At 39.8% G+C, this 16,109-nt stretch overlaps 1 protein-coding gene across 4 annotated transcripts; it reads left to right on the forward strand.

Annotated features, from left to right (window-relative positions):
• Positions 1 to 9,896: 9,896 nt before the first annotated feature.
• LOC124007391 lies at positions 9,897 to 15,590 on the forward strand. 4 transcript variants are annotated; one of them, XM_046317899.1, is made up of 14 exons: positions 9,897 to 9,992; positions 11,027 to 11,172; positions 11,404 to 11,504; positions 11,592 to 11,688; positions 11,781 to 12,064; positions 12,163 to 12,326; positions 12,420 to 12,569; positions 12,694 to 12,765; positions 12,921 to 13,032; positions 13,140 to 13,198; positions 13,291 to 13,441; positions 13,536 to 13,611; positions 13,710 to 13,854; positions 14,056 to 15,590. In XM_046317899.1, the coding sequence occupies exons 2-14, from the start codon at positions 11,044 to 11,046 to the stop codon at positions 15,330 to 15,332; spliced, it is 2,817 nt and encodes a 938-aa protein (XP_046173855.1). In that variant the 5' UTR covers positions 9,897 to 9,992; positions 11,027 to 11,043; the 3' UTR covers positions 15,333 to 15,590. The 4 variants fall into 4 exon arrangements, with proteins under 4 accessions (XP_046173855.1, XP_046173856.1, XP_046173854.1 ...); XM_046317900.1 differs by having other exon boundaries at positions 9,927 to 10,001; XM_046317898.1 differs by lacking the exon at positions 9,897 to 9,992 and adding an exon at positions 10,557 to 10,877.
• Positions 15,591 to 16,109: the final 519 nt, after the last annotated feature.

Raw genomic sequence — 16,109 nt, forward strand, 5'->3', positions numbered from 1 at the left:
ACACCCCTTGGAATCTCATCAAAAACAATTGCATATTATTTTGGGGTTATTGGAAATTCCCATCCTCATTCAGTAACTGACCAACCAAAGTAATTTTATATTTAATTTTAACAGTTATGAAAAAGAGACTTAATTTTAAATCGTATATCTTTGTTGTTCCATAAAAAGTATCTGTGAGGGGAAAATTTTTGTTTATACGCTAACATCCAAGCTAAAATTGCCTGCTTATGGAATTTGGCCAACTTTACTGGGATTTTATCAACATCAAAATTACATTGAAGCAAAAATTCTAAACCACCACCAGAGTCAAATAAATACTTAGGGAAGACATTCCAAATACTGTTCTGGTTCTTAACATACTTCAGAATCCAATTTATTTTACAAGTATTATTTAGAGTATTGAAATCTAAAACCTCAAGACCTCCTTGTTCTTGGGTTTTAGTGAGAATATATTTTTGTAGATAGTGAGGCTTGTTGCTCCAAATAAAATGATAAAGAATCTTATCTAAGTCCTTTACAATTTTAGGGGGTAAGTCAAGTGATAACGAGACATAATCCGATCTGGATAACCCTTCAGCTTTGCATAATAAAACCCGACCGTATAACGAAATATCTCTCATCAACCAGGGGTTCAATTTCTTCTTTGTTTTCTCAATAATGGGGTTAAAGTTCAATTCACTCCTTTGTTTTTCATCCTTGCATATAACAATTCCAAGATAAGTAACATTATCTTTAATTGGGATACCATATACTTCCTGTAAAACACAATCCTTGAGTGGAAATAAGACTTATTGATATTAATTTTCAACCCGAAACTAAGGAAAAGTCTTCAATACAGGAAACTGCTTTAGAAACCTCATTCCTGTCTCTTAAAAATATGGTGGTATCATCAGCCAGTTGACTTAGTTTAAATTCATTGCCAAGTGCTGAAACACCTTGAAAATTCCCTTTCTTGATATGAAGAGCCATAATTTGAGTAACCAATAAAAATGGACTAATTGGGCAGCCCTGCCTAATGCCAAATGTTTGGGATGTCCGTGAGCTCATTTTACAGAGCTAGTACAACCACTATATAAAGTTTGGACTGCTTTCAAAAAAAGTCACCAACCCACAAAAAACATATTGCTTTGAACATAAAACGCATGTTCTACAGTGTCAAAAGCTTTATAAAAATCAACAAACATAAGAAAACTATCATCAAGTATGAGGTCATTAGAGTCAATCATATCTAAGATCAACCTGATGTTATTACTAATGTGTCGACCATGCATAAAACCAGATTGTTCTTCATCAATTATATGATGCAAGCCTTGTTTCAACCTCTTAGCAAATACAAGGGCAAATCATTTCCCATCATTATTCAACAGGCTAATGGGTCCCCATTGGTCTATATAAAGAGTATCCTTATTAGGTTTGGGAATCAGTAATTACACCTTTGCTTTAAGGAAGCCGGTAACTCCCCTTGTTCTATTGATTCTTGAAACATAGCAAGAATGAAAGGAATCCATTTATTGTTGAATGCTTTATAAAACTCTCTTATTAAACCATCATTTCCAGGGGACCTATTGTCCTTAAGGCTTTTAATACAGTCTTATCTCAATTTCAGATAACTCATCACAAAAATCCCTGAAATCATTATCTATCTTCTTAGCAATGTTTGCTACATTGTCTAAGAAAAGATCCATATTGGAAATTGGCTGGGCTGATGTATACAGATTCTGATAAAACTGGGCAACATGCTGAGAGATTTCTTTTGGGTTTTCATTGGGAGTATTATTAACATACATATGGAAGTCTTTTCGCCTGACCTTTTTTCTTGATATAGGCCTTTTCCTCGTAGATATAGTCGAACTGCATTTGCAATAATTATAGCTCCAGTAATTCCTGATTAGTTAGTTCAGTTTTTTTTTAGTATAATCCATTATTCCCTTTATGATGTCATATTCTCTCTCTCTCTCTCTTGGCACAGCAACTTCTTTCCCCAATAAAATAGCCAAAAGCCTTATATCAAATTTCATTATCTCCCAGTACCTTCCAAACATGTTCATAACACAGGCACAATTCCAGTATTTATCAATAATTCCTTCTACTTCCTTCTTCAATACTTCATTCTCTAGTGAAGTCTTGTTCATTTTCCAGTAACCTTTACTAACTTTTTTTGTTGACAAATCATGCACATTTATCTTTATTGATATCCCTTTGTGGTCTGTTAAAATCAATGGTTCATTGAGACTGTATCAACCTTGTCAGCCATATCTTGAGATATCAGACAGAAATCAATACGGGATTGTATAGATAAATCTTTGGTACTCCATGTAAACAATCTTATCTGGGTTCTTATGTCTCCAAATATCTAGAACACCTAACCTTAGACATATAATCCTTATCTCACAAACATAATTGCTATCCTTAGGAGGTCATCTATCTAGATGATCATGTAATACTGTATTAAAATCTCCACCCCATATTACTTTGGCCAATGGAAATGTAGACATAATTTTACTTATTTTCCTCTCAATGTATCTAAATAAAATACAGTTACTTGACTTGTTATTGGAAGCATAAGTATTTACAACAATGAATTGAACGTGGTTGACATCTACCAATAGTATAATCCATCTCCCTGTATTATCTGCTTATTGACTCAATATATGACCCTTAAAGTTGCCTTTTAAAATAGCGACACCTGCTGACCGGTTAGTACCAAATGAAAACCAAATGTCATTCCCCCATTGACACTTCCAAAACACAGTATCTGTGGAACAGGCATGAGTTTCTTGAATTAAATAAAAGTCGGCACTCTTACCCCTACAATACAAAAATAAAGATTTCCTTTTCAAAATATTACGGATTCCCCTGGCAGTAATAAGAAGTAAGTAAGTAAGTAAGAAAAGCCAAGGCTAGAAAAGCCAAGGCTAGCTTTTTCAAGCAGAAATTTGCTTCCTGCAACACTAACTCAAAAAAGTTCTGGGACACTGTAAAGTCCATGGAGAATAAGAACACCTCCTCCCAGCTGCCCACTGCACTGAAGATAGGAAACACTGTCACCACTGATAAATCCACCATAATTGAGAATTTCAATAAGCATTTTTCTACAGCTGGCCATGCTTTCCACCTGGCTACTCTTACCCCGGTCAACAGCACTGCACCCCCCACAGCAACTCGCCCAAGCCTTCCCCATTTCTCCTTCTCCCAAATCCGTTCAGCTGATGTTCTGAAAGAGCTGCAAAATCGGGACCCCTACAAATCAGCCGGGCTAGACAATCTGGACCCTTTCTTTCTAAAATTATCTGCCGAAATTGTTGCCACCCCTATTACTAGCCTGTTCAACATCTCTTTCGTGTCGTCTGAGATTCCCAAAGATTGGAAAGCAGCTGCGGTCATCCCCCTCTTCAAAGGGGGAGGACACTCTTGACCCAAACTGCTACAGACCTATATCTATCCTACCATGCCTTTCTAAGGTCTTCGAAAGCCAAGTCAACAAACAGATTACCAACCATTTTGAATCTCACCATACCTTCTCTGCTATGCAACCTGGTTTCAGAGCTGGTCATGGGTGCACCTCAGCCACGCTCAAGGTCCTAAACGATATCTTAACCGCCATCGATAAGAAACATTACTGTGCAGCCGTATTCATTGATCTGGCCAAGGCTTTTGACTCTGTCAATCACCACATCCTCATCGGCAGACTCGACAGCCTTGGTTTCTCAAATGATCGCCTCGCCTGGTTTACCAACTACTTCTCTGATGGAGTTCAGTGTGTCAAATCGGAGGGTCTGCTGTCCGGACCACTGGCAGTCTCTATGGGGGTGCCACAGGGTTCAATTCTTGGACCGACGCTCTTCTCTGTATACATCAATGAGGTCGCTCTTGCTGCTGGTGAGTCTCTGATCCACCTCTACGCAGACGACACCATTCTGTATACTTCTGGCCCTTCTTTGGACACTGTGTTAACAACCCCCCAGGCGAGCTTCAATGCCATACAACTCTCCTTCCGTGGCCTCCAATTGCTCTTAAATACAAGTAAAACTAAATGCATGCTCGTCAACCGATCGCTACCTGCACCTGCCCGCCTGTCCAACATCACTACTCTGGACGGCTCTGACTTAGAATACGTGGACAACTACAAATACTTAGGTGTCTGGTTAGAATGTAAACTCTCCTTCCAGACCCATATCAAACATCTCCAATCCAAAGTTAAATCTAGAATTGGCTTCCTATTTCGCAACAAAGCATCCTTCACTCATGCTGCCAAACATACCCTTGTAAAACTGACCATCCTACCAATCCTCGACTTTGGCGATGTCATTTATAAAATAGCCTCCAATACCCTACTCAACAAATTGGATGCAGTCTATCACAGTGCAATCTGTTTTGTCACCAAAGCTCCATATACTACCCACCATTGCGACCTATACGCTCTCGTAGGCTGGCCCTTGCTTCATACTCGTCGCCAAACCCACTGGCTCCATGTCATCTACAAGACCCTGCTAGGTAAAGTCCCCCCTTATCTCAGCTCGCTGGTCACCATAGCATCTCCCACCTGTAGCACACGCTCCAGCAGGTATATCTCTCTAGTCACCCCCAAAACCAATTCTTTCTTTGGCCGCCTCTCCTTCCAGTTCTCTGCTGCCAATGACTGGAATGAACTACAAAAATCTCTGAAACTGGAAACACTTATCTTCCTCACTAGCTTTAAGCACTAACTGTCAGAGCAGCTCACAGATTACTGCACCTGTACATAGCCCACCTATAATTTAGCCCAAAAATCTACCTCTTTCCCTACTGTATTTAATTGATTGATTTATTTTGCTCCTTTGCACCCCATTATTTTTATTTCTACTTTGCACATTCTTCCACTGCATATCTACCATTCCAGTGTTCTACTTGCTATATTGTATTTACTTTGTCACCATGGCCTTTTTTTGCCTTTACCTCCCTTATCTCACCTCATTTGCTCACATCGTATATAGACTTGTTTATACTGTATTATTGACTGTTTGTTTGTTTTACTCCATGTGTAACTCTGTGTCGTTGTATCTGTCGAACTGCTTTGCTTTATCTTGGCCAGGTCGCAATTGTAAATGAGAACTTGTTCTCAACTTGCCTACCTGGTTAAATAAAGGCGAAATAAATAATTGAAAAAACAGAAATGGACATTTACTATCACAGTGACTATATGGAGAATATTAAACTTGAATACGTTCACATTAATCGGGTTCTCACAAAAAGAAAAGTTCTTACTAGTTGCAAATAAAAACAGTCTCTATTTTTTGTATTTTACGCCACGCAAGTGGTTGACCTAAATTATATTGTTATACAATTGCAAATAACATTATGCCATAGATTGGTAAACGAATAGCCACCAAGCTAACTAACACTACTAAGTGTCAGTGCGAATTTCCCTGCCATAAAAAAAAAAAAAAATATATATATATATATATATATATATATATATATAATTTAAAAAAAGTTTGGCTCACACAAACAATGCTCTTTCCTCAATAAATAAAAAGCTTTATCAGATGCAAATAAAACTCAGTCCTGCACATCTCACTTGATAAATCCAGCAGTCAACAAGCTAGGCGCCTTGGCTCCCGCAAAGTGTGCACATTTCTCTTCCTTCCTTACTCTCTCAATCATTTGCCACAGACGATTCCGAGCCTCTTTGTGAAATGCAGTCAGATCCTTGTTGAACCTCAGGTTGTTCTTCTTTAAATAGTCATTTTTCTTTGCACTTTTCCATGTCATATCCCTCGCTGTCCTGGAGATGAATCTCATGATCACTGGTCATGGTGGCTGGTTGTTTTCCCCATCTCTCAGCCTACCCAGGCTGTGCACTACACCCGGAGAACCTGCAACAACACTTCGCTCCTCCTGCGGGACTATTGCCCTGCAAATGTCCTTCACTCTTGCTTTGATGTTCTCGTCAGATTTTTCTGCTATTCCATAAATTCGAAGATTCCTTCTCCGACTTATACCAGTCATTCTCGTTAACCTTTGACTCCATTTCAGTGAGTTTCTTCTCCTGCTTTGCAACCTGAATTTTCAATGTTGCGTTCTGCTGCTTCAGTTTTGACTTCCTCAGCATTGAAATCAATCGATTTCTTCAGGTTAACGATGCTGACAGTGTTCTTTTACACCAAATCCATGATGTCATCTGCACTCTTTGATTTTTGCCGTGAGGATGCGGACGATGTTGTCCTGTAGCTGGCTCAGTGATGGTTCACTTCTCAGATTCTTTGGAAGTTGCTCCTTGGTTGGGGTATTCGGTATGAATCACATTCACCCCCTTTTTTTACACTGCCTGTATATGAGTGAGTTTCAACAATGCCTCAATTCTCCTTGGAAGTTTCAACATCCATTATCTCAGCAACAGTCTGGTCATGTCCTGATTCCATGCTACGAGCTATGACGACGTTAGCAGGCTAACTTAACTAACGTTACACACGCTGAAACTTTTCGATAGCTAGCTTGTTCGTTGGAAATCGTCAAAAATATATTTAAATGGTTTGATTAATTACAAAATTATTCAAAATAGCTAAATTGTATGGTTAGATATCATTTTTTTTGTGGAAAAAACAAACACATTTCAACTGCAGTCTAAAACTATAAACTTTGTGAGAAAACCCTGAAATGGTTCCTCAGCTACAAATGTTACACCCTCTCATGTCGCCATCTTGAGCGCCCCCATCGGTGTTTTTAAACATATATTTTAAAAATGTATTAACAACAAATCAATACAGAAAGTACACAAGGGAACACAAGTATATATAGATTATATACAATGGACAATCGCGCTAGGAGGTACAATATCACATTACAATTACACAATTACACAAGCCATACATACACTTACAATTCTAACAGCTTTTTTGTTAGTAGAGTATTTAACTGTTTTAAAATACAGTTCAATTTATTTTTGTAGGGTAAGAAATTGTGGGTTTTTTTTGTTTGTAAATTCACATTTGCGTATATGAAATTTGGCCAAAAGAATAATGAAATTAATTACATAAAAATGTTTCAGCTTATTTCTCTTATGTAAAGAATCCAAACAGTACATCTCGCCACAATAGTGTAAAATCTTCATAGATGTGTTCAATTATCAATCTACTGATGTCTTGCCACAGTTTTCTTACATGAATAAGATGCAACAGTGTTTCTGGGTGGTCATTACAAAAGGAGCAATTTGAGTTGATGTTTTCCTTAAACGTCTTCATATAGTGGTTGGCAGGATAATATTTATGAATAATTTTAAAGGAAACTTCCTTAATTTTGTTAACAAGTAGGTATGTGTGTGGCAACATCCAAACTTTTTTCCAACAGATATCATCAATAAATCCATTCCAATAAGGCATGACATAAGGTATACAACATCCTGCTGAAAAAAGGTTTGTATCGCTCTGTTGTTGAATGGACCAAAAGACAAACAAATCTTTCCTACTGATGAGTCAACAGGGTCAATAGAAGGTAGGCTCTGAGGGTCAGGTCTTGACACGTTCCTGAATAACAGAGCAACAGCTGAGGGAATGGCATCTAAAACAATTGCAAAATCTTTAGGTGTTACAGGGAATTCCTTATAACTGAGTAAAATACCCTCTGCCTTTACCAGTTGGCTCACCAATAGGATATTATTTCGGAACCAATATTCTAGAAACAAAGAAGTATTTTTATACAATATCCCGATTATTCCACATATAATATCCATGTGGAGAAAAATTGTGTTTATAAATTAAGGACCATGATCAGAAAGCCTGCCAATGAAAAGCAGAAAGTTTCACTGAAATTTTGTCAATATTATAATTCCAAAACAACATGTAGGTAGAGAAGAAAAAGTAGAGAAGACATGATGAGGAATAAATTCCAGATAGAAGTGGGTCTTCTTAGGAATTGTTTTATCCAATTGATCTTAAAAGTATTATTTAAAGTAGTAAAGTCCAGAAAATTCAGTCCACCATTCTCAACAGTTTTCCTAATGTAATGGGTACGGTTTCTCCAAAGAAAGTTGAAAAGCATCTGGTCTATCTCCTTGCTTATTTTACTGTCAAGATATAAAGATGGAGCGCCATATGTTAGTCTAGAGATACCTTCGGCCTTGGTTATTAGGACTTTACCTTTTAAATATAAGTCCCTCATTGATTTAGCTTCTTCTGGGTATTTTTAATAAGAGGCTTAAAATTTAGTAAGCCTCTAGACTTCTGATCCTTTGTAATGGTTATGCCTAAATATATACAGTAAGTTCTTCTTTTACTGGAATATCATAATATGAAGGTGTCACACAATCTTTGACAACTATGAGTTCACATGTATTAATGTTAAGATATAGACCAGACACTTTGGAAAAGGATTGTATCACATTGATCGATATGGGGATTTGGTTAGCGTCTTTCAGAAAAAGTGTAGTATCATCAGCCAGCTGGCTTAGAATAATTTATTTACCAGCTATGGAAATACCTTGTACAGGACTATTATTTAAAGAATTTGCAAGAAGTTGGGTGATTAACAAAAACAGGTACGGGGAGATAGGACAACCTTGCCTAATTTCTCTCTTTAACTCAAATCAAGGTGAGGTGCCATATTTCAATTTGATAGAGCTGTTACCATTTGCATAGAGAGTCTTAATAGCCTTACAGGAACAAAATCCCCAAAGCCAAGTCTCTCAAGGGAGTGGAAGAGAAACTGATGCCATACTGTGTCAAATGCTTTATAAAAATCTAAAAATAATATGAAGCTATCCTCAGTTATTAGGTCTGAGTAGTCAAGTATGTCTAATTCTAGTCTGACATTGATTAGAAATATGTCTGCTCCTCATGAAGCCAGACTGTGTTTCATCAATGATTGCATCCAGGACTTCTTTAATTCTTTTTGCAAGTAGTAAGGCTAATATTGTATAGTCATTATTAAGAAGACAAATTGGACGCCAGTTATCGATGAGCAGCACTTATTTTTTAGGCTTATAGGTAGGCATCAGTGTTATTAACCCCTGACTCATTGTAGGAGGGAGAACATTGTTTTTAATACTCTCTAAAAAGACTTCAAATAGGAAGGGAGCTACTTGTTCAGAAAATCATTTGTAAAATTCTGACTTAAATTCCATCAACACCTGGTGATTTATTGTTCTTTAGATGTTTGATAGACTCTATAATCTCTTCAACTTTGATGGGTTCATCACACTGTTTAGATCCTATATCACTGATAGAGTGAACATTATTCAGTGAATTAAAAAACATCTGTGGATTCCTGACAGTACGTAGAGCTATGCAATTTTGTGTAAAAATTGCTACAGTATTTAGCGATTGATTTTTGGTCATCTGTAATAATAATGTTTAATTTATGGATAGTGTTATTTTTAGAGTGAAATTTCTCAAGTCTAAAGAAATAGGATGAATTCTGTTCTCCCTCCTCAATCCATTTTTTTCCTAGATCTAATAAAGGCTCCTTCTGCTTTTAATCTATAAATATTATCCAGTTTATTTTGTAACTCAATCAGTTCCATCTTCTCCTAGGCTGGGGACCTCTGAGAAAGGGAAGTTATCTTAATGATCACCTTTTCCTCCTCAGCTCTTCTGGTCTTAGCAAGATTACTGCCATATTTTCTAAGGTATTTGGACACCTCAAATTTAAAGAGCTCCCAGTTCTTGCAATAAGATTTTTCTTCACAAGCCCTTTCCCAAAAGCGTGAGAGCAGATCTTTAACCTCAAATGTAACTATATCATTATTTAATAATGAGCTATTTAGCTTCCAGTAGGATGCTCGGCCAAGGTTAGTATCAGGGGTACATATTTTGATATCAATGTAAATGGCCCTATGGTCTGTGAGTAGGGAGTCCCCCCATCAGTGGTACAGACAAGCATCTCTGAACCTTGCCCATCACACCTTTTTTAGGCACAGGTGACCGGAAGTATCATCAAATGTTGATGGTGGCGGGATGAGAGGATCAAAGACGTGCAACAACATCGGCTCCATTATTTTTCAATTTACCTGTCGAAATGTAAGATCTGTAAGTAATTTGAGCAAGTCATGTGAGGATCGCTTCTTCTGAGAAATGCTAGCATAGTCACTGTTAAAGCTTCTCACAGGCCAATTCATATAATCAGCAATCCAGGGTTTATATACATCATTGAGGGAGTTATATTAACCTGAGTCACGGTGCACCGTATATGGCCCGTGACCTGAACGGGCAAAAACGGTGAGGGAGGAGCGACCTCAAATTGAACAGTAATCGGTGCCGCTTTATCATGTTGTCAACAAGGCAGCGATGCACCGTTCAGAATAATAAAACATATATTTTCCATCAAGGTGCTTAATCTAGCCTAGGCTACATGTCTTTTGTGTTGAGCAGGTGATCCATTATATTGACCAGTAAATAACAATTAAAATAAATGTTTTAGGCAGTCGGAGGAGCAAGACCAGGTGGGACCATTCTAATCTAGCCAATGACAGGCAGATAAACCTGACAACAACAGGAACAACTCCGATATAAAGTGTTTTTTTCCCCCTCAAAATTGCTGGGATGTCACGTGTCCTACAATATCAGTACACTCATAGCAACATGAGCATTTCGAAACTTCTAATCGATCAAATAAACCACACGTAGCAAATAAACTATTAAAAAAAAAAATGTTAACCAAATTCGACATTGACCTCCATACAAAAACACGCCACCTGCGTGGGCTTTGAACGCGGTACTTGGCTCACACCAGGTAGGCAGTCCCGTAACAAAACTAATATTTTTTTTTAGCCGGTGTAAACTCCTTTCACCGGTGTAACCCGGGCCAGATAATTGAATTCCCCCAGTGGCGGTAGGATGAGAGGATCAAAGAAGTGCAACATCGGCTACATAATTTTTCTACGTAGGAGTCCACATTTAAGTTTTGTAAGTGATTTGAGCAAAGTCAATAGATTTGAGGTCCATTGTAGTTTCTTGCAAATTGTTTCTATAGCTTGTCCCAGCCTCGGTTTTGTATAGTGATGTCGTTTTCAAAGGCCACTACTTTAAACTGTTTTATTATTTTTTTTACACAGCCGAACTGGATCTACCAATGCCGAACCCCATGGACGACCGTCTGCGCGTGGTGGCCGTGATACATGCTTTGAAAGCATCTGGAGTTCGCGTGAAAAATTGGAAGAACTTCTTCAATGGGCCAGACACGAGTGGCACTGTCAGACCGGTAACAAACACGAACATAATGTTCCCTGAACGGTTAACCTCAATGCTTCAATACAGTTTGTTGTCTACACAGACATTATGCGCCACCTTAGACATGTTGATTACTTGTTGAGTGATGATTACTCCCAAGGTCACATTTCTTGAATATTCAAATCTATTAATCACAAGTTGCACACTACCAATGTTGTGTGATTGTTGTAGAAAGCATTTATAGTACCTCTATGATCTGTAGATGGATGTCTTTCAGGAGAACCAATCTCAATTTGCCTTTGGTCGGGACCTGATCTTGCTGCCCCAGTGCCTTTTAACTGATATGAGTGGGACAGTGCCAAAGTATGTAAACTTGAACTGGGAGATGTGATTGTATCCAGAATCTATTTTAAACAATGAACAACTGGTCATGGCAAACGTACCATTTAGGTTCTTGGTGGATGCCTGTGAATTTTTATCCCATCATCTTCATACTGAAGGGCTGTTTCGAAAGACGGGGTCATTGAGTCGGATCCGTGCTTTGAAGGTCAGATTGCACAGGAGAGATGTGCAGGAAAATCCACATTCTTACCCCAATGAGTATCTTTTCTATGTTGACCATCTACCACCTCATAACAGGCTGACCTGGAGCAGGGTGAGCCAGTCTTTTCTCTGCCACATTCAGCCACTCTGCAGTCCTGTGATGTGGCGTCTCTTGTGAAGCAGTTCTTACGGGAGTTGCCCTCTCCCCTCATCCCTATGGATCTACAGGTGCCACTGTGCTGTGCACAGGGCTTAGAGGAGGAGGGGGGCCAGGAGCAGGGTAAAGATGGAGTCACTCTTCTTCTTACAGCCCTGTTCCCTCTTTCTCATTCACGGGCCCTCCGATACTTCTGCACTTTCCTGAGACAGACGGCTCAAAGGTTTGTCTCCAGAATTTCATGATTACTTTTCCTTTCATCTGCGTTGTTCCTCCATTCTCCACCAAGTTTCTCAATCTCCGATCCCTCCTTTTCACTAGATGTGAAGAGAATCGTATGGAAGTGGGCAATCTGGCCCTTGTGATTGCACCTAATTTGCTACATTGTCCAGCTGGGGGCTCTAAACTGACCGCAGGCACAGAGAGACAACTGGATAGACAAGCAGCAGTGATCAAGACACTCATCATACATGCAGATCGTATCGGTATGTTCTGATAACGATACATTTGTTTAGTAGCTGAAGACGGGTGTTTGATTTAATGTTGACACCGATTTCAATCCTCTATCCGTCCACAAGGTGTCGTTCCCCCGTCTATTGTGGACATGGCAACTGTAGCAGAGTCGGGTGAATCCACTACACCCCCAGTTGACGGAGGGAGATGTCAGGAGAGGGCAGGACTTGGTGTGTATAGAAGTTTAATAAGTCAAAGGAGGCGCAGTGTTGGAGGTGAGAGTTTAGGCAATGACGAGGTTCATACTGTGAGAGTCATTTAAGAATACACTGCTGTCAATTCATGAATTCAGTTCAGAATTCTTCTTCTTCTTCTTCTTTTTTTGCTTGATCTATCCAGAGATATTTGTGGATGCTCTCAGTAAATTCAAGACAGGCCGCACACACACTGGCCCTTCACACCCCACAGACGGTACGGGCATAATGTTGCGGTAAAGACATGCTTTTTGCTGCTTAGCAACTGGTTGCTTAGTTCTGATGCTCTGAAAAAGTTACGTCGAAATGATCTAGTCGTTAGTAATAGCCAATGGGTGTGTTGCCCCTGACTTTATAACCTTGACCCCACAGGCCGGCAAAATACAAAGACATCTCACCACACCACACCTCAATCACCAGTCACATCCAAACGAAAATCGAGCGAAGATGCTGTCCCTGATGTAGAGGGCTCTGCTAAAAAAAGGTCCATATATATATATTTTTTTATATAGATGAACCACTTCAGATTCTGTTTTAAATGCTTTACATGGAGCTTTACATGGAGCTAATACCATCCTTCTCTATATACAGACGCTCTATCCATGACCTAAGAAAAGACAACCAATCCATCAGCAAACTACATTCAAATGGTGATGTATTTGTAGCCTGTACTGCAATATAGCTTTTAGTCAGTCGAATAAGGTACGGTATGACAAGTTCTATGTTTTGACTGTCCGAGTAGACTCCGAGTCGGCAGTCGGCCAAAGCCTTTCCAGTACTCACACCTCTGTCCTGAGTGTAGGGGAGGGCAGTAGGGAGCAGGAGCTGTCTGTCACTCTCAGTGCCTCAGAGAAGAGGAGGAATCACAAAAAATATCATAAAACGTCAAACAAGTAAATCGTAAACATCTTATATTTAACCCTTGTTTGTCTATTGCCTTGTTTTCGTGGCCGACGAGGTGACCGACTGTGTGTATATTTCCTGAAGGCATCCGGTGCAAGATGACAAGGCTCATCGAAGGAGATCTCTCCGATTCTTCAACATGCCAAGCTGGAGCAGCCCTGTAAGTCTGGCGCTCTTCACTCTCCTGTTCTAACACACTTCGCATGGTTCCCGTTATGTCTTTAGATACCCCACTCTATTGTTTGACTTCATTCACAGAACCCTTCCCCCACACCCATTGAGAAGGACACTGAGAATTGGATCATGGGCAGTAGGACGGTATCTGATGGTATGACTGAAGCATCCAGCTCTGAGGCTGAACGGTACAGGATTCCTGTCAAAATGATTGATGGCCCTGGACGAGGTTTGGATTGTTTCTTTAAAATGTCCGTCACATTGAGATGTTAGACATTTAGCAGATGCTCTTATCCAGAGTGACTCAAAGTCATAACTTCTTTATTGAGGAAAAACGTACTTATCAGCTAAATCAGTGCCAGTAGGAAAATACCATGTATCCACATGTTACTCACTTAAATACTCAATGTGACATTTGATCTGTATTCAGTTCTAGTGGGGAATGACATGGAGGCTAAACCTGATCTGCTGAACTACAGCTTCGCTGAAAATCTTGATGACTTCCTGGATCTCGTGACATTGGACTCGCCTACCGGGACAGAAGATGGGGAATCACGTGCATGCTCTGTGCTCAAGTTGGAAAATGAGACAATAGAGGAAACAGTTTCCTACTGTCTGACTAACAGTGTATTTAGGGGTCATTTCAACGCTCTGGCAACACTGTTCCGTAGCCCCAGGGTTTCTCCCCAACCCCCTGAACCCCAGCTCAGCAATGCCCTGCATGAGCGTCAGGGGGTGGGGGGTCAGGGGGTGGGGGGTCAGGGGAGTGTTGTCCATCTGCGTCGGCAGGGAGAAAGGCGGTTTGGACGCTCCATCAGTCACGATGGTGTTCCCGGATCTTTTCCAGGACAAGCTCCTAAAAATCAGCAGGATGAGCCAGGGGTTTTTCAAAGTCCCAGTGAGACAGTTCTATGTTCACCACCAAAGCCAACTCTAAGTCTTTATCAATTTGCCCAAGAGGGGCAGAATGAAATCCAACATACTCCAGATCCTCAACTACAACAGGATAACCCCTTGCAAACTCTCCAGTATTTGTGTACTCCTCCATCACTAAATCCAAAGCCGAACCAGGGATCTCGCCAGGGGCAATTTAACAAATCACAACTGCATCTCAGGGAAAGCCAATTGAAACTGTTGGAGGAACAATACACAGAGTCAGGTCTGCATGACCTGCTGGAGATGCACTTGAATATATGTGATCCAAAGGAGGAGCAAGGGCAATACCTTACAGTTCCAATGCAGTTTGATAGACCGTCTCAGACAGACACTATCTTAGATGTTCTACCTCAGACCATGGTCCCCCTACAGCAGGAGCCCCAAACTACTGAAGTCAAACTTCCTATCCCTTCTCCTCTAACCCCTCCTCTCTCTCAAACAGAAACATGCTCTCCCAGTCCCAGTATACCCTCTGCCACAACGATAGACAGAACATCATCAACTGAACTCTACACTGTTCCGTTAGTGGCTAACTGCTCCCTAACCTCTGTCACGGCTTTTGACTTTATAGAGGTCGACAGAGGGGTCAGTGAGAGTGATGGGTCTTCTCTTCCTGTGGAATTATCCCCACCCCCAGTCTTGCAGTTCAGTCACCTGGCCACCAGGAGAGGCTACAGAGATTCGCCTCGCTGGCCTATCCATGATATTAGCATTGCCACAGGGGACCCCGTTCATATATACCTTGGTGCAGGGGACCCTCTACAGATATGACATGTACAGGACATACAAAGTGGTTCTTTGTTTGTAGGGCTTTGGTTTTGAGTATTAGGGTTTTAAAATGGGTAAATAAAACCACACAAAGACGCATCTGTTACTTGATGTAATTGTGCCAAGTTATATCCTCACAATTTTTATTTTATGATGTTTTCATGAGGTTGTTTTTATTAGTCTCTGTTATGTTTTGTTATTATTGTGTCCGAAGTTGCGTTTGACATATCTCAGACTATTTAATTTGCTTATTCTTTATCTATTCAGTTTTAATAAAAAAATATTTAAAAAAAATCCTTTTTGATTTATTCATTCATATCAGATGTAGTATATCCCTCTTAGAGGCATTTTCCTGATTGTTTAGAGGTTGACATCATTTTCCTGACTTAGTAAGTACAAAGGTTTTAAAATGAGTCTGTATTCATAAACCTTTTTTTGCAGACCTACATTAAGGGGGATCCCTTTGGGACTGATGCAACAACACTGCCATCTTTAGTATGCATGTGCTTTACATGTATTGTAGCTATGTTAAATCCCATTCAGACACATCAAATGTTTACTGGTGTATTTGGTAATACTGTACAACAATCCTATAGGACTTCTAGCTAAACTGTCCAGTTAAAGCATACATCTCTGTGTTGTAGTCACAGATCCATCCCCTTTTTATGTTGCACTGAGCAGGAGTTAACTGTCACTGTCTCATAACGTAGCCAGAGACACCAAACCCACATTCTCCTTTAGTAAGCCACCACACACAGGCAGTAGTTTGGAGTGAGAGCA

This window comes from Oncorhynchus gorbuscha, linkage group LG20 (assembly GCF_021184085.1).
Source record: "Oncorhynchus gorbuscha isolate QuinsamMale2020 ecotype Even-year linkage group LG20, OgorEven_v1.0, whole genome shotgun sequence".
Classification (NCBI taxonomy): Eukaryota; Metazoa; Chordata; class Actinopteri; order Salmoniformes; family Salmonidae; genus Oncorhynchus; species Oncorhynchus gorbuscha.